Source organism: Pongo abelii, chromosome 10, assembly GCF_028885655.2.
Source record: "Pongo abelii isolate AG06213 chromosome 10, NHGRI_mPonAbe1-v2.0_pri, whole genome shotgun sequence".
In the NCBI taxonomy this organism is placed as follows: domain Eukaryota; kingdom Metazoa; phylum Chordata; class Mammalia; order Primates; family Hominidae; genus Pongo; species Pongo abelii.
Window position 1 is genome coordinate 93,694,526 of NC_071995.2, and position 19,812 is coordinate 93,714,337.

Here is a 19,812-nt window from a genome sequence, read left to right on the forward strand (position 1 = left end):
AGACTCAAAAGTCAGGGTGTATTCAGTAAAACAGCATGAAGTGATTTTTAACATGGAAAAAAAAAATGAGAACTGAGAAAGTCTTCTATTCCTTTTACAATGTGAAAAAAAAAAAAATCTATTTAGTAACAGACATCTGGATGCCTAGGGTAGCCTTGCCTCTGGCTCTATGGATTTTATTGAGTCTCTCAAATTTTCAAGGGGATGTACGTCTCCACCTAAAGAAATTAGTGAAGCAAAGATGCTTCATTACTAATACTATATAGCCAGTCCATCTCTGTCTTAAAAAACCCCTTCCAAATATATATTCTATAGTATGCTAGATATTATATATAATATCTATCATACTATATATTATATATAATATATAATATATAATATCTAGCATACTATAGAATATATAGCATATATAATACATAGTATATTATACATCACATAGTATATTATATCACATATATAATATATAGCAAATATATATAATACATAGTATATTATATATCACATATATTATATAATATACATAGTATATTATATATCACATATATTATATAATATACATAGTATATATATCACATATATTATACATAATATATAGTATATTATATATAGTTTTATATAGTATGATATATATATAATATATATAGTATAATATATATAAGAATCTCTTGAGCCTAGGAGTTCAAAACTGCAGTGAGCTGATTGCACCACTGCACTCTAGCATGGATGACACAGCAAACCCTTTTTTCAAAAAAAAAAAAAAAAGACAATATTTTGTCACCCTAACAAATTTGTTGAGTGTCAAGCTTATTGTCATTTCATATAAATGATGTTTGATAAATAAGTGACTATATATAATATTATATATAGTATATATAGTATATTATATGATATATACTATATAATACATAGTAATCATTATATATAATATATAGTATACTATATATGTGTATAATATATAATAGATTGCTATACTATATATTATATACACTATACTATATAATTATATATAATACATAGTATATTATATATACTATATATCACACTATATATTAGATAGTATATTATATATACAATATATCATATATATTATATAGTATATTATATATACTATATATTATATATACACACACACACACACACGCACACTTTTTTTTTTTTGAGACGGAGTTTCACTCTTGTTGCCCAGGCTGGAGTGCAATGGCGCAATCTTGGCTCACCTCAGCCTCCATCTCCCAGGTTCAAGCGATTCTCCTGCCTCAGCCTCCAGAGTAGCTGGGATTACAGACATGTGCCACCACGCCCGGCTAATTTTTGTATTTTTAGTAGAGACAGGTTTTCTCCATGTTGGTCAGGCTGGTCTCGAACTCCCGACCTCAGGTGATCCACCCGCCCTGGCCTCCCAAGGTTCTGGGATTACAGGCATGAGCCACTGTACCCAGCCCAAATATTTTTTTAAATGCAGACTACTTGTACATTTACATAATATTTTTATAGAGATATTTACTAAGTCTAGCTCCCGTCAGAGAGCAAATAAGACAACCAAAAACCTTCCTATTAACTTGTACTTAATTATATCAGATGTCTACAGTGTGGTGGGGATGTTCAGGGCAGAGCAGCAAATATACAAGAAATTCATTTTGAAAAGCCACTTATTTATCAAACATATTATAATTTATATGAAATGACAGTAAGCTTGCCACTCAACAAATTTGTTAGGGTGACAAAATATTGTCCTTTTTTTTTTTTTTTTTGGAAAAAGGGTTTGCTGTGTCATCCATGCTAGAGTGCAGTGGTGCAATCAGCTCACTGCAGTTTTGAACTTCTAGTCTCAAAGGATTCTTCTGGCTCAGCCTCCTGAGCAGGTGGGATTATAAGCGTGTGCTGCCCATGCCTAGCTTTGTCCTATCATTAAAAAAAGAAAATCTATTACAAAAGAGAACTGGCTGAGCATAGTGGCTCATGCCTGTAATTCCAGAACTTTGGGAGGCTGAGGCGGGCAGATTGCTCAGGAATTCGAGACCAGCCTGGGCAACATGGCTAAAACCCATCTCCACTAAAAATACAACAAATTAGCCTGGCATGGTGGATGCCTGTAGTCCCAGCTACTCAGGAGGCTGAGATGGGAGGATCGCTTGAGCCCAGGAGGTAGAGGTTGCAGTGAGTGGAAATCGTGCCACTGCACTCCAGCCTCGGTAACAAAGTGAGACCCTGAGTCATTAAAAAAAAAGGAGAGAGAGAGGAAGAGAGAACTTACCAATATTACCAATATAGCCAAAAGTCAATGTGAGAAACTATTCACAGGGAAATATTTTCTCAAAACAAATTAGCAATGTTAAGAATTTTTTAAGAATTTCCAAAGCTACAGATTTTTCACATAGGAATCAGGCCCCTATTTTTGTTTTGTTTTGTTTTGTTTTGAGACAGAGTCTTGATCTCAAAGTCTTGATCTCATGTTGGAGTGCAGTGGTACCATCTCGGCTCACTGCAACCTCTGCCTCCTCTGTTCAAGTGATTCTCCTGCCTCAGCCTCCCGAGTAGCTAGGACTACAGGCACGCCACCACACCTGGCTAATTTTTGTATTTTAGCGGAGATGGGGTTTCGCCATGTTGGCTGGTTTCGAACTCCTGACCTCAGGTGATCTACCCGCTTCAGCCTCCCACAGTGCTGGGATTACAGTCGTGAGCCACCACACCAGGCCAGGCCCCTGGGTTTCTGTTGGACCAAGTACAGAGCACAGGTAATCATTTAGTGAATGTGAATCATGCCTAAGTGTAATCTACTTTTCGTGTTCGTATGTATCCATTCAAAGAAAACCTGAAAATAATGATACTGTTTGCCAAGACTTAAATGGATGTATTTTTGGTGAACCTTTCATTTCTCCACAATTAAGCCTAATTTATGATGTTAATAATTATACCACATAAGTAAACTGCCACTTCAACTCCTTTTTTCATTGTTTCATCTACCTTTTCCTTTTGTTTTACCCCTTTCTTAAGTCTTAATATCTTGCCTAAATATAATTGAAATAAAGTAACACTAAAAGCACTTTAACTGTCAGTGCATAATGAAACTTGTGAAAACCTGCAAGGACGAAGGAGTGCATGAGAAAAATGAATATGCACCCAGACACATATCATAATTCTTTCCTAACAAGTCTGTTCAAGTTGACAATTATAGGCTGGCTGCAATGGCTCATGTCAGTAATCCCAGCACTTTAGGAGGCCAAGGCGGGTTGATCACTTGAGCCCATGAGTTTGAGATTAGCTTGGGTAACATGTCGAAACCCTATCTATACAAAAAATACAAAATTTAGCTGGGCATGGTGGTGAGTGCCTGTAGTCCCAGCTGCTCAGGAGCCTGAGGTAGGAGAATTGCCTGAGCCCAGGAGGTTGAAAGGCTGCAGTGAGCTAAGATCGCACCACTGCACTCTAGCCTGGGCAACAGAATGAGATGCTCTCTCAAACCAAAAAAAAAACAAAAAAAAGTTGACCATTTAAAAAACGGAAAATAGAACTAAAATTTAGTTGTAAAAATGTCTATTTCTAATCTCTCCTAAATGGAGGTGGTAAAAGGAAAAATAGTAAGAAAATTGTCTATTTCAAGTCTGTTTCTGGAAGCTTATTTAGGTAGGAGAAAAACACTTTTGGACAATGATAATGATACTCTTCATGTATTGCTAATGCAAAACTCTAATAGCAAGCATCTTCAGCAAATGCCTAAGAAAATATATTATCACCTTAAAAACTGTCATGAAGACATAAAGTTTGAAGACTTTGGACATATAGCTACTAAGACTCTTTCAGAAATCATGTTATCTACATATATGAAATACATACATTTCAGAAAATGTCTATCATTAAGTTAGTAATGCTGAAAACTTCTAGGGGTAGGTAAAGTACAAAAGGGAATAGTCTTAGACTTCAGGAAAATATTAGCAGATACTTACAATATGCAAAAGTTTTAACACATCGACAAACCTGTAAAAAACAACAATGAAAAAAATGTTTTAAATGTGCCAATGGGGGGAAAACAGTCTTCTGAATTGTAAACTAGATACCTACACTTTCTCTGAGCTCATGATCTCCTTGGCAATATGATGAACTTTACTTTTCATTCCATTATCTTCATCCTGTGGATAAGAGCACATTTAGCATGAACTCACAAAAGAATAATGAAGATCAGCTATGAGCTAGTCAGACACGAATTTTAACTCTGATACTTGTAAGTTTCCTACTAGCACACAGTTCATACTATATAACATTTCAAATGGCAAACGTGGAGAAGTGGATGAGGGATAAACCATGTCACAGGAGTAGCTGAGAGCAATCAGTAATCTTCACTGTCATTAGCTGGATTGATGAACTGCCCTGAGTAGCTCCAGAACCTTGCTGGGATGCAACCATCAGTGGTTCAAAATGGAAGTCACAAACTAAAAAGGCTACAGGGGAAGTGGCCCCTTACAGATAGATACCAGAAGAAGACTCCTTTGGGTGCATACAAATAATTTAAGAATTTGGCCGGGTGCAGTGGCTCACTTTGGGAGGCCAAGGCGGGTGGATCACCTGAGGTTGGGAGTTCAACACCAGCCTGACCAACATGGAGAAACCCCGCCCCCACTAAAAATACAAAATTAGCCAGGCGTGGTGGCTCATGCCTGTAATTCCAGCTGCTCGGGAGTCTGAGGCAGGAGAATCGCTTGAACCCAGAAGGCAGAGGTTGCAGTGAGCCAAGATCACGCCATTGCACTACAGCCTGGGCAATAAGGGTGAAACTCCGTCTCAAAAACAAAAACAAACAAACAAAAAGAACTAGTTAATATCCAATAGGAATGTAGATGAGAACTTCACCATAAGTAAAGGTATTTAAACTCACAACTTAAATATAGTCTGAACAGGGCTCTTCTTCAATCTATAACAAATATAAGTCAAAATTACAGTCACAGGCTCTCCGAATTTCCTTAAAATCCCTTTTAGATATATTCTTAGAGAGTCAAGGCAGTTTTATGCTAAGGAGCTGAAATGAAATTCTTGTGTGTGTGTGTGTGTGTGTGTGTGTGTGTGTGTGAGAGAGAGAGAGAGAGAGACAGAGAGATGGAGTCTCGCTCTGCCACCCAGGCTGGAGTGCAGTGGTGTGATCTCAGCTCACTGCAACCTCCGCCTCCCGGGTTGGAGAGATTCTCCTGCCTCAGCCTCCCGAGTAGCTGGGACTACAGGTGTGTGCCATCACGCCTGGCTAATTTTTTTGTATTTTCAGTAAAGACAGGGTTTCACCATGTTAGCCAGGATGGTCTCGATCTCGTGACCTTGTGATCTGCCCACCTTGGCCTCCCAAAGTGTTGGGATTACAGGTGTGAGCCACCGTGCCCGGCCATGAAATTCTTTTATTATGGACTACTTTGTATAAAAATTAAATGCCCTCACAGGAACAAAAAAAATGTGCATCTTTAACAAAATAATAATAAAGATGACTCAAAAAGAGGTCTCAGTATTTAGGTGAATTTGTTGTTGTTTTCAATAAAATATCGAGAGCTGGATTTAGTTTCAGGGAAATCAGAGAAAAGGAGAGAAGCTTCTCTCCATTTATGTTCCAGTTCAAGATCAGAACACTACAGTTCCACAGTAAAGACCAAAAAGAGTAAATAAGGAACAAGCAAGTATAAATTTTAGATATTACACCTAAGGTGAAAATGATGACTGCTGACATTAAAAGGAAAATGCTTGGATGTTTCTTTGAAGAAACCTGGTTTTAGAAAGAGGTCTCTTTGCATTCTCGTAGGCACTGGCAACACCAGGACACGGTTATTTTGTGCTGACCAGGGTGCAGCTGGACAAGGCAATGACATGATAAACATTAAAAATGACCATGACAGTCCAGCAATCATTCATTAATGAAAGGCCACAGGCAAAAAAAATATGGTGGCAACTTCTCTCTAAAGTAGTCTTCTTTTTAACATTGGAATCATGGATCTAGCAGATCTGCTTCCCCGAGACTCACTGTGATGGATCACATGACTATGTTAGTTCTTCATTTGGGAAATTTTTTTTTTTCTTTTTTCTTTTTAAGTTTCCATATACAACACTGAGAGAAAAAACATTTTTCAACTGCTTCCAGAATTTCAGTGTCACAACCAAGGTATAAAAATAGATGCAGGTTTAACAATGAAACCCTTCTGAAAATTACATTTTAATAAATTTTAAAAAAATATGACTATATATGTTCCATACATACACTGAAACCCTTTTATTCGTTACTTTATTAAAGCACGGGTGATGTTCAAGTGAATAAATGGGGAGAGGATTCCTCAAGGTTTTACAGTATGTTAAAATTTAGATTTTTAAAAACTGTAATCAGGCTGGGCGCACTGGCTCACACCTATAATTCCAGCACTTTGGCAGGCTGAGGCAGGTGGGTCACCTGAGGTCAGGAGTTCGAGACCAGCCTGACTAACAAGGGGAAACCCCATCTCTACTAAAAATACAAAAAATTAGCTGGGTGTGGTGGCGCATGCCACACAGCTGGGTGTGGAGGCTGAGGCAGGAGAATCGCTTGAACATGGGAGGTGGAGGTTGCAGTAAGCCAAGATGGTGCCACTGCACTCCAGCCTGGGCAAGAAGAGCAAAACTCTGTCTCAAAACAGAACAAAACAAAAAACAAAACAAAAAAAAACTGCGATCACTTCTATGCTCACAAGAAGTCAGAGAACTACAGGGGAAAGTTTAATTTTTGCATTCATTCTTTTTATTATATTAAGAACCATTAGAATCATAAATAGTAGTCAGTCATTAGAGTGAACAAAGTCAAACACAGGGACTATATAAAGTGAGAGTTGGACCAAGAGCACAGTCCCAAAGAACATCCACTTAAAATAGAGATTTGCCAAGATTCAAAGTTGACTATTTGTTGCGGGAAGTCAGGAACCCCAAACGGAGGGACCAGCTGAAGCCATGGCAGACCACGTATCAGGCACTAAATAATCATGATTACATAAGTGTCTACACACACATACACACACACATGGATAACTGTTATTTTGAAAAAATATTTTAGCAAGTCCAAACTTTTCTATCACAATGGGGTTCTCCATATAATCTGTAGATAGAAAGTTTAATGTTTACAAAATACAGTGTATAAATTTTAAATTAGAAATGGGCTTGGCATGGTGGCTCATATCTGTAATCCAAGCACTTTGAGAGGCCAAGGTGGGAGGATTGCTTGAGCCCAGGAGTTTGAGACCAGTCTAGGCAACATAGCGAGACCATGTCGTTAGTAAAAATAATAATAACATAAATAAAATTAAAATTACAAATGCATTAAAAATGAGAAAAACAGAAACCATTCAGGGAACTGAAGCCCTGACTCTTCATTTCCAAATAATGTGACATCCCTTAAAAGTCAAGAGTGGATCTCAACAGTAACCTTAAAGAAATGCAGGCACACTATAGATGTGGAAGCATTTGATTACTGGAGTCAGCTAAACTGTGCTCGAGCTCGACACAAAAATTTCAAGTAGCTGTTAATTTATTTTTGGCACCTACCCTTTGTTTCCTCTCCTCTTTTTATCACTCTCCTTTTGTTAGGTCTCTACTCTGTACCTTTTTTTTCTTTCCTTCTCAGGACCTTGCTCTACCAGGGCCTGCATTATACAGACTTGTGTAGAGGAGGCTACTCCATACAAAAATTAACTAAAAATGTGAAAACTGTAAAACTTCTAGAAGAAAACATTTTTTAAAATCCTTATGACCTTGAATTAGGCAGAGTTATTAGATACGACACCAAAAGCATAACTCATGAAAGAAAAAAACTGATAAATGGAACTTCATAAATTATTAATGCTTCAAAAGACATCATTAAGAAGATAAAAAGATAAACCATAGACTGGAGAAAATATTTGCAAATCATGATTCTGAGAAAGAATTAGTAGCTAGAATACATTAAGAACTCTGATAGGGCTGGGAGTGTTGGCTCATGCCTGTAATCTCAGTATTTTGGGAGGCCAAGGCAGGCAGATCGCTTGAACACAGGAGTTCGAGACCTGGGCAACAGGGTAAAACCCTATCTCTACAGACAATACAAAAATTAGCTGGGCATGGTGGTGCACACATGTAGTCCCAGCTACTCAGGAGGCTGAGGGTAAGAGGATCACTGAACCCAGGAGGTTGAGGCTGTGGTGAGCCATGATTGACCCACTGCACTCCAGCCTTGGCAACATACCAAGACCCTGTATTTACAAAATAAAAAAATAAAAAACAATTAGCCAGGCATAATGGCACACACATGTAGTCCCAGCTACTTGGGAGGCTGAGGTAGGAGGATCACTTGAGCCCAGGAGTTTGAGGCTGCAGTGAGCTATCATTGCAATATTGCACTCTAGTTTGGGTGACAGGGTGAGAACCTGTCTCTTAAAAAAAACAAAACCAAACTCTGATAACTCAATATAACTCAAACAAAAAGGCTGTGTGTGGCGGCTCACACTTGTAACCCTGGCAGTTTGGGAGGCTGAGGTGGGAGGATCACTTGAGCACAGGAGTTTGAGACCAGCCTGGGTAACAAAGCAAGACCTCATTTCTATTTTTTTTTAAATTAAAAAAAGAGATAAAAGATGTGAATATGTGAAGAAACATTTCACAGAAGAAGATATAAGAATGGGCAATAAGTATATAAAAACTTGTTCAACATAGTTATTAGGGAAATGTAAGTTAAAACCACAATGATATACTTCACACCCACACAATGGCTATAATAAAAAAAAAACAAAAAAACAAAAAACAGAAAATACCTAGTGTTGGTGAGGATGTGGACCAGCTGGAACCTTTATATATTGTTGGTGGGCATGGTAGCCCTTACTCATACGGTGTGAAAAATGAAAAATACCTCAGAGCAAACTGAGCTATGTGAGGTACGCAAAATTTATCAGGCCCAGAGAAACATGAGTATGAGACTTCAGGGATGGCCCAACCCCCATGCCCAGGTGCAACTGTTTGAAGGCATTTTTGTCCCTGACCAGCTGCCTCCACCCATAGTCTCCATGTTCCTAGAATTTGTGAAACAAAGAACAATGTAAAGTCAATCAAACAGCCTATGATATTTTAATATAAATTGCTGACAAACAACTTAGGAATTGCCTCTTCTTTTCCTTTAAAAAACCCACTTGTGTGGGAGGCTGAGGCAGGAGAATCGCTTGAACCCAAGAGGCAGAGGTTGCTGTGAGCCAAGATCGTGCCATTGCACTCCAGCCTGGGTGACCAGAGCGAAACTCCATCTCAAAAAAACAAAACAAACAAACAAAGAACCCACTTGTGGCCGGGCATGGTGGCTCATGCCTGTAATCTCAGCACTTTTGGCCAAGGTGGGCGGATCACTTGAGGTCAGGAGTTCAAGACCAGGCTGGCCAACATGGTGAAACCCCGTCTCCACCAAAAATACAAAAATTAGCTGGGCATGGTGGCGCACATCCATAATCCCAGCTACTTGGGAGGCTGAGACAGGAGAATCGCTTAAACCAAGGAGATGGAGGATGCAGTGAGCCAAAATTGCGTCACTGCACTCCAGCCTGGATGACACAGTGAAACTCCATCTCAAAAACAGAAACAAAAACAAAAACAAAAACACCGACTTGTGGCTGGGCCAAGTGGCTCACACCTGTAATCCCAGCACTTTGGGAGGCCGAGGTGAGCGGATCACTTGAGTTCAGGAATTTGAGACCAGCCTGGCCAACATGGTAAAACCCTGTCTCCACTAAAAATACAAAAATTAGCCGAGCGTAGTGCTGAGTGCCTGTAATCCCAGCTACTAGGTAGGCTAAGGCAGGAGAATCACTATAACTCAGGAGGCAGAGGTTGCAGTGAGCCGAGATCGCACCACTGTACTCCAGCCTGGGCAATAGAGCAAGACTCTGTCTCAAAAACAAAACAAAACAAAAACCCCACTTGTAACTGCTCCTAACAGGAGTCTTGGATCTATGCTCCAGGCTTGTAGTCCTCAAATTTGGCCCAAATAAACTCTCTACTTATATTAAGTTTGCCTCATTTTTTTTCCCATTAGGTCGACAGGGTTTTCTGCTGTCTTCTAATGTCACTGAGCACAGAATTTATATTTCTTCTCCTCGTTATTCTGAGATCATTTTCAAGAGAAAGAAGTCAGTACCATCTTTACACTTTCATTTTAAAATCTGAAGTTAGTAACTGACTTTCTGTCATTTGATAGCAAAGTTAGTAAGAAAAAACAGTTCTACTGCCAGCCCATTCACTGCTCTACATATAAATTTGAAAAATTAGTGATCATTAGAATCACAGGCAGATCTTAAGTTTCAGATTCCCAGGTACTGTCTTAGAAATTCTGATTGTGTAGGTCTAAAATGGAGCATTAAAAGTAGGTGTTAGAAGAAGGAATTACACAGGGCACCATGGTTCACATTTGTAATCTCAACATTTTGGGAGGCAGGAGGATCACTTGAGGCCAGGAATTCAAGGCCAGCAAGGACAACATAGTGACACCTGAAAAATACAAAAAAAAAAAAAAAATAGCCAAGCGTGGTGGCATGTGCCTGTAGTTCCTAATCACTTGAGAGACTGAAGTAGGAGGATCACATGAGCCCAGGAGTTCAAGGCTGCAGGGAACTATGATAAATAAGAATAGTCCCAGTTGGCCAGGTGCGGTGGCTCACACCTGTAATCCCAGCACTTCGGGAGGCTGAGACAGGTGGATCACTTGAGGCCAGGAGTTCAAGACCAACCTGGCCAACATGGTGAAACCCTATCTCTACTGAAAATACAAAAACTAGCTGGGCGCCAACAGTGGCGCATACCTGTAGTCCCAGCTACTTGGGAGGCTGAGGCATGAGAATCACTTAAACCTGAGAGGTGGAGGTTGCAGTGAGTCAAGATTGCGCCACTGTACTCTCCAGCCTGGGTGACAGAGTGAGTTTCTGTCTAACAATGAATGAATAAATAAATAAATAGCCCCAGCCTCCAAGAAGTGAACAAGGGAAACAAACTGAACATACAAATAACTATACATAAGCACAACTATGAAAAGTGCTGCCACCTTGAAGAAGAGAAAGACCATAATCAGGCAGAGGTGTGTCAATCAGGAAAGGTTTCACAAAGAATAAAGCATTTGATGACTCCAAATCACCGTTTAAACACAATCCATCAGCTACTCCTATACTAGCTACTGTAGATACCAACTCATTAATGCCAGAAACCTGGACTCTTCTTTTTTGTCCCCACAGTCACCTTTTATTATTACAACTGAGTCAAGTCCTATCAATGTGTCCTGAAGATTTAAAGCTTAAATGATCCTTTCCTCTCCTTTGATGTTGCCTCCTTACCTCCTGCCCTCACTATTTCAGCAACCTAAGAGGTTTCCTTGGCTCTGTGTTTACCCCACTGCAACCCCTTCTGTACACTGCCACTAGAATATTTCTAAAATGCAAATATAACCAGGTTAGTTCTCAGGCTAAATGTTAGCAGCTCCCTATCACAGATGGATAACAAAGATTCAAGTTTCCTTCGCCAAGGGTATTAGGCATTTCACAACGTGTCCACTCACCTTCGCCAGCCTTCTCCCTCCTCCTCCACACTGTGTACTCTCTACCCCACCACGCTGCAACTCCAGCCATGCTCTGCCCTTCTGTGTCTGTCCCTTTGCGCATATACTTTTCCTTTTGCCTTGACTTGCTTCCCCATCACTTCTCCTTCTCCCTGAAGATTTCTGCCTTTCATATTCCAAACGTCCTTTAAGACAACACTCCAACTTTTTTTTTATGATGGCTGCCTTGATATTCTTTCCCTCCTACTATCAAAGGACAAGATAACTTTCTTGTTCATGTAATGTTTATAGGACTTAACCCAGTAGACTGTGTTTACTTGCTGAAATGTCTGAATTCCCTCTAGTCTCTGATCTAATTCACCCTGTACCCTTCTGCACATAGCACGCTGCTTGGTCCACTGTGCAATTAATATTTACGAATATGCAAATGTGTATAAGGATGGCTGCCACCTTCTCAGAACCTGAGACAGAGCACATTGCTTTTGAAGATCTGTTGCATAACACAAAAATGCAAACTCAAATGAACTAAAAGCTTTAATCACATAAAAGAGTAGGAGGTTGGACTAAATGATTAAGGTCTTTTCCAATTCTAAGGTTCTAGGAGTCTATATATTCCATTGTCCATTTTACCTTCTAAACCAGGAAAGCTACAGAGCTAAATAAAGAGGTATAAAAATTATTAGAAATAAGTCAATGGATTATAATCATCTTCAAAGTGGACAGAAAGTCAAATATAAATTTAAAAAAAATTAAAAGCTCTATATTATCTCCAACTTAACTTGTAAGAATAATGACTGATTGTGACCCAAGTCAAACAGCAATGGAAAAACACACACCCCACGGCATCTCAACTTTTCAGCTAATGAAAATCCTCACTTAAATTACATTGCATTTCAAAGCAGTTCCCTGTTAAATAACAGCGTCTCCCAAAAGTACACTGCTGTGGAAGTTGAAACATGAGCCACAAACAAATGAAATAACTTTGTTAAGGTCATAAAATAAGTCAAACAAATTCCAAAACAGAACCTTTGATTTGATATCTAGTTTTATGTTCCGATCTCTTGACGCTAGCCCAGCTTTGTAAATTCTTTTTTTTTTTTTTTTTTTTTGAGACGGAGTCTCGCTCTGTCGCCCAGGCTGGAGTGCAGTGGCGCGATCTCAGCTCACTGCAAGCTCCGCCTCCTGGGTTCACGCCATTCTCCTGCCTCAGCAGCTTCGTAAATTCTTAATTGTGTTCTTATCATTTCATATTTGTTCACTACAAGTGACATTCAGTGAAATTTATCCATTCCTTTTTTTTTTTGAGACAGAGTCTTGCTCTATCGCCCAGGCTGGAGTGCAGTGGTGGGAATCTCAGCTCACTGCAACCTCCACCTCCCGCGTTCAAGCAACTCTCCTGCTTCAGTCTCCCGAGCAGCTGGGACTACAGGTACACACCACTGTGCCTGGCTAATTTTTGTATTTTTAGTAGAGATGGAGTTTCACCATGTTGGCCAGGCTGGTCTTGAACTTCTGACCTCAAGTGATCCACCCACCTGGACCTCCCATAGTGCTGGGATTACAGGCAGGAGGCACTGTGCCCAGCCTATCCATTACTTTTTAATAGAATTATTAAAAGGCCTCTTCTATGCTACTCTAGAGTTCTAATAAAAAACAAAAAATGTTAACATCCAGACTTGCCTGAGAAACATCTCTTTATCATTAAGTTATTTCAAAAATGAGGTGACATCATGATTAATCTCTAAACAATGCTCTCTTAGGTTTTTGCCCTTTCTTTATGAAAGTATGTATCATATGAGCTACTTTACAAAGTTTTTTTAAAAAAAACAAGGAAATCAATATATAAGAAAGATGAAGATGATGAATATTCTAACCACAAACAAGTAGAATAAATACATCTTACTTTTTAAACAAGCATTTAAGCCCTGAAAGACCAAAAAATATAAAAATAAAAATTTAGAAAAGGGAACAGGACAGATCAGCATGGCTAGGTATTTCACCTCAACATGTTTCATTGACATCATTCAGCTTCCATGGCTGTACCAAGTTGTTAGTAGAGACAGATTGGGTTAAAAACCCCAACTTGGGGTTCCAAGGCAAGTTACTTAACTTGTATAAAACTCCTTTTCTTCATGCAACATGAAGAAAAACAGTACCTATGTCAGATCCGTATCAATTTTCTTTTTTTCTTTTTTTTTTTTTTTTTTTGAGACAGCGTTTCACCCTTGTAACCCAGGCTGGAGAGCAATGATGCGATCTCAGCTCACTGCAACCTCCGACTCCTGGGTTCAAGGGATTCTCCTACCTCAGCCTCCCGTGTAGCTGGGATTACAGGCATGCACCACCACGTCTGGCTAATTTTTATTTTTAGTAGAGACGGGTTGGTTTCTCCATGGTGGTCAGGCTGGTCTCAAACTCCTGACCTCAGGTGATCCACTCGCCTCAGCCTCCCAAAGTCCCGAGATTACAGGTGTGGGCCACCATGCCTGGCTTGTTTTTTCTTTTTCTGGTTTTTTTTTTTGTTTTTTTTTTTTAAATTTTAATACGGTCTTGCTCTGTTGCTCAGGCTGGAGTGAAGACTGGAGGGCAGTGGCCTGAATACAGCTCACTGTAGCTTCAACTTCCCAGGGGCTTGCGCCACCACACCTGGCTAATCTTGTTTATTTTTTGTAGAGACAAGGTCTCACTATGTTGCCCAGCCTGGTCTCAAGCTATCCTCCTTCCTTGGCCTCCCAAAGTGCTGGGATTATAGGCATGAGCCACCATACCCAGCCTGATATCACTGGCTTTTCCTGAGTTGCTAGAAAGCCAAATTTGTGGCCCATCCTCAGCTAACGAATAGGACTACATGATATACATTACTCTGTACAAATCTTCCATTAGCACTATTGTTTTTCCTTCAGCAAGGTTTATTTTATAACACCTTTGTTGAGATATAATTCATATACCACAAAATACGTTTTTACCCTTTTAAAGTATACAATTCAGGCCAGGTGCAGTGGCCCATGCCTATAATCCCAACACTTTGGGAGGCCAAGGCAGGAGGATTGCTTGAAGCCAGGAGTTGGATGCCAGCCTAGGCAACATGGCAAGACCATGTCTTTAAAAAAAAAAAATTAGCCGGGCATGGTTGTGTATACCTGTAATCCTAGCTACTAAGGAGGAAGAGACGAGAGATCACTTGAGTCAAGGAGGTTGAAGCTGCAGTGAGCCATAATCTCACTACTGCACTCCAGCCTCGGTGACAGAGCAAGATCCCATCTCAAAATAAATAAATAAATAAAAAGAAACTCCATGCCCATTATCAGTCATTCCTCATTCCTATTTTATGGCTGAATAGTATTCCATTGTAGGAATATATCGCACTTAGTTTATCCACTCATCATTAGTATTTGGGTTCTTTCTACTTTTTTTTTTTTTTTTTTTTTTTTGAGTCAGAGTCTCACTCTGTTGGCCAGGATGGAGTACAGTGGCATGATCTTGGCTTGCTGCAACCTCTACCTCCCGGGTTCAAGCAATTCTCCTGCCTCAGCCTCCCAAGTAGCTGGAATTACAGATGTGCACCACCATACCTGGCTAATTTTTGTATTTTTAGTAGAGACGGGGTTTCACCATGTTGGTCAAGCTGCTCCCGAACTCCTGACCTAGTGATCTGCCCACCTTGGCCTCCCAAAGTGCTGGGATTACAGGCACGAGCCACTGCACCTGGCCCTTTCTACTTTTTTGACTATTATGAATAATGCTGCTATGAACATTCCTCTACAAGTTTTTGTGTGGATATATGCTTTCATATCTCTTGGGTGGATACCTAAGAGTAACATTGCTAGGTCATATGGTAACTCTATATTTAAACTTTTCAGAGCTGCCAGACTGTTTTCCAAAGTGGCTGCACCATTTTAGATCCTATAAGGACTCCCATTTCTCCACATCCTGACTAGCACTCGTTACTGTACATCTTCTTGATTATGGCCACCCTAGTGGGTGTGCAGTGGTACCTCACTGAAGCATTGCTTTGTATTTCTTTAATGGCTTATGATGCTGAACACCTTTTTACATCTTTATTGGCCACTGTATATCTTCTTTAGTCTATTCAGATTCTTAAGCCTGGGTGACTGATCTTTTTACTGTTTGAGTTTTTTTTTTTTTTTTTGAGATGGAGTCTAGCTCTGTCACCCAAGTTGGAGTGCAATGGTGTGATCTCGGCTCACTGCAACCTCCGCAACCCGGGTTCAAGCAATTCTCCTGCCTCAGCCTCCTGAGTAGCTAGGATTACAGGCATGCACCACCACACCAGGCTAATTTTTGTATTTTTAGTAGAGATGGGATTTCACCATGTTGGCCAGACTGGTATCGAACTCCTGACCTCAAGTGATCTGCCCACCTCGACCTCCCAAAGTGCTGGGATTACAGGTGTGAGCCCCCGCACCAGCCAAACCACCGCACCGGGCCTGAGTTGTTACATTTAGGTCTATAATCCATTTTGAGTTAGTTTTTGTGTATGTTGAAAGGAAGGGGGTCCAATGTCATCCTTTTGCAGGTGGATATCCAGTGATTCCAGCACCATTTATATGTTGACAACCTGATTTCTTTAAAAAAACATTTTGACTTTTTGTATTACACACATTTTTTTAAGTCACCTGAAGTCAATTGTGAAGTGATGCTCGTGTAAATAAACTGACTTTAAAAAATTACTCGACCAAGGTCATACAGTTAGTAAGTGACAAATCTAAGACTAAAACGCAGGTCTTAGGATGCCAAATTTCAAGTTTTCCCATTAAAACAAAATACTACCTTACATGTAAATAAGTTTCATATTTACTCATCAAAGATAAGAAAAGGCAAGCCAGAAACAATATATTTATTGGTAAGATTACAGAAAGCTTGATTTGAGATGTTTAAGATTTGGCTTGCTTATTTTCATAAAAATCGATAATAGCAGCCAGGCGCGGTGGCTCATGCCTTTAATCCCGGCACTTTGGGAGGCCAATGTGGGCAGATAACCTGAGGTCAGGAGTTCGAGACCAGAGTGACCAACATGGAGAAACTCCGTCTCTACTAAAAGTACAAAATCAGCTGGGTGTGGTGGCGCATGCCTGTAATCCCAGCTACTCAGGAGGCTCAGGCAAGAGAATCACTTGAACCCTGGAAGCGGAGGTTGCAGTGAGCCGAGATCGCACCACTGCACTCCAGCCTGGGAGACAAGAGTGAAACTTCATCTTTAAAAAAAAAAAAATCAATAATAGGTAAAAATCTACTAAGCATTCACTTTGTGTTAAGCCCTGTTCTAAACAGTGTATAGTCACTTAATAATCACAACAATCTTAGAAAATAAAGTGTCCACTTTTTTTCTCTTCTTTTTACAGATGGGGAAACTAAGGCAAAGTAAAATTAAGTAAGTTGTTCAAGATCACAGAGCTAGTAAGTGGTGGGAACCCAAGCAATCTGACTCCAAAGACCGTGTTCTTACCACTATGAAAGCAAATTACTTAAGAGAAAGGCATTCACCAGGCTGTGGCCAGATGGATTAACAAGTGTTTAGAAAGAAAGAGACTATTCTATTATTGCTATTGTTGTTTCAGATGAAGAGACAGAAAGAGAAAATTCATTAGCATGGCTGAGAATTCTAAAGGAGGGAAATTATTAGTACTAGTGGCATCAGGTAAAAAATGTTCAATGTCCATAATTAGGGGTGGAGGGTATTGGGAATATTTAATGGGTACAAAAACACAGTTAGATAGAATGAACAAAATCTAGTATTTGATAGCACAACAGAGTTATTACAGTCAACAACAATTTATTGTACATTTGAAAATAAGAGTATAATGGGAATGTCTGTAACACAATCACATAAAGGCTTGGTAAATGCTTGAGATGATGAAAAAAATAAATGTACTCTGTTTCACTAAAAACAATGTCCATGATTAACTAAAGAAATAGTCCTTTTTTTTAAAAAAAAAAGGATAAAAATTTAACATGGCTACTGCAATATAGCACAACTAATAACATAAAACAATAATATAAATACAGGAAGGGAAAGGAAAGGCAGGCACAAACGCAGAGGAAGGAACCCTGGGAGTCTCCACTGCCCACAGAATGAATGAGTCAACCAGGCGGTGTTATCACAGGATGTGTTGGAAACAGACATAACACTGCTGTGTTAAAGATTAATCCTTCCTTTATATGATGTATCAGTGAGATCCCTGATAGAATGTGGAAACCAATTTTGGTCAGTGCTCCAAGAAGTATGGAAAGAAATGGGAAAAGATTCACGCAAAACAAACAACTAGCCCAAAACAATAGAAAAGAGTGTCTGCTAGGAAAAGAAAAAACTTGGAGAATGCTTTTCAAAGAGAGTCAGGATTGATTTAATTATGGCCCTCAAGAAGACAATTTGAGGCCAGGCGCGGTGGCTCACGCTTGTAATCCCAGCACTTTGGGAGGCCGAGGCGGGTGGATCACCTGAGGTCAGGAGTTTGGACCAGCCTGGCCAACATGGTGAAACCCCTTCTCTACTAAAAATACAAAAATTAGCCAGGTGTGGTGGTGGGCGCCCATAATCCCAGCTACTCAGGAGGCTGAGACAGGAGAATTGCTTGAACCTGGAAGGTGGAGGTTGAAGTGAGCCGAGATAGCGCCATTGCACTCCAGCCTGGGCGACAGAGCAAGACTCTATCTCAAAAAAAAGAAGACAATTTGAATGTTCTTCCTCAAATTCTTCACAGGCTTTGGTTCTTTCCAGTCATTTAAATCCCAGGCAAATATCATTTTCTAAGAGGCTTTTTCCCAAAGTAGCTTCCTGGGTTTGTAGCACATCACTCTGATTTGTTTCCTTCATAGCTTGTAACACTCTGAAGTCCTTCCTGATTATGATTAAGCACGTAGGTTCCTCTTATCCTGTTAGAACATAGGCTAGGCCGGGCGCGGTGGCTCACGCGTGTAGTCTCAGCACTTTGGGAGGCCCGAGGTGTGTGGATCACCTGAGGTCAGGAGTTCAAGACCAGCCTGGCCAACATAGTGAAACCCTGTCCCTACTAAAAATACAAAAATTAGCTGGGTATGGTGATGGGTGCCTGTAATTCCAGCTCCTCAGAAGGCTGAGGCAGGAGGATCACTTGAACCCGGGAGGCGGAGGTTGCAGTGAGCCGAGATCACACCATTGTACTCCAGCCTGGGCAACAAGAGCGAAACTCCTTCTCAAAAGAAAAGAACATGGGCTACATAGAAGCTTAGAACCTGAGTACTGCTTATCTCTAGTAAATACCAGTGGTACCTGGAACATAGTGCGAATTCTATAAATATTTGTAGAATCTATGTCCATGAAGCTGCAATATGGAAAATGAACTTTCAAATTAAAGCAAAACAGACACCAGTAAGACACAAAAGGAATTACTTGATAGTCAAAGTAAAATCTATACATTGCTGAGTGCTGTGGGTCTTTAAGAAGAGAGTCACTCATCTGTCTTAGGGGTTTTACAAATTCACTAGCCTAAGTAATTTACAGTGGTTATTCCCAACACCATGATTTAATACTTCACAGCATAGAAATGAAGTCTGGCTAGTTATAAATAAATGATCACTGAGCTATTATGTGCCGATCAATATTCTAATGCTTTCCATGTATCAAATTATTTAATCTTCACAATTCTATGAGTACTATTCTTTTCTTTATCTACGAAACGGCACCCTTTAGTCCCAAAAGGTTAAATAATTGGCCCAAAGTTGACCAGATCATAGCTGGTGGATCTGGGACTTAAATTCAGACGGCTGCACGTGGGCCATTCATTTAAGGCTGAAAATAAATTTAAACAGAGCAAAAATATTAAACAGGAAGGATAACAGATTGATAAAATTATGGCACAGGAATTAGATGAAATTATGGCACATGAATTTTCTCCATGGCTTGCTATGCTGTGTGAATCTTTTCAAATTCCATATTGCTGTAACATTCCTGGGGATATTGTTGATGTACTAACTTTTTCCCTTTGATGATGTCTCTTAAAAAATGTGGTTTCAAATGAAAGAGATAAATATATTCATGCCAAACTAGAGAGACATTATAATGAACCCCTGCATCATGCATCTTTTTTTTTTTTTTTGAGACGGAGTCTCACTCTGTTCTGTTGCCCAGGCTGGAGTGCAGCGGCGTGATCTCGGCTCACTGCAAGCTCCGCCTCCCGGGTTCACGCCATTCTCCTGCCTCAGTCTCCCGAGTGGCTGGGACTACAGGTGCCCACCACCATGCTTGGCTAATTTTTTGTATT

General features: G+C 39.9%; 1 protein-coding gene across 1 annotated transcript in view; it reads right to left on the reverse strand.

Annotated features, from left to right (window-relative positions):
- Positions 1 to 19,812, reverse strand: part of FGD6 (FYVE, RhoGEF and PH domain containing 6) — a 135,176-nt gene that overhangs the window by 68,870 nt on the left and 46,494 nt on the right. The window contains exons 4-5 of the mRNA XM_024257514.3: positions 4,063 to 4,130; positions 3,948 to 3,978 (exon numbers count right to left, since the gene is read on the reverse strand). Coding sequence (XP_024113282.2) covers positions 3,948 to 3,978; positions 4,063 to 4,130 — 99 coding nt within the window. The remainder of the gene's footprint in view (positions 1 to 3,947; positions 3,979 to 4,062; positions 4,131 to 19,812) is intronic.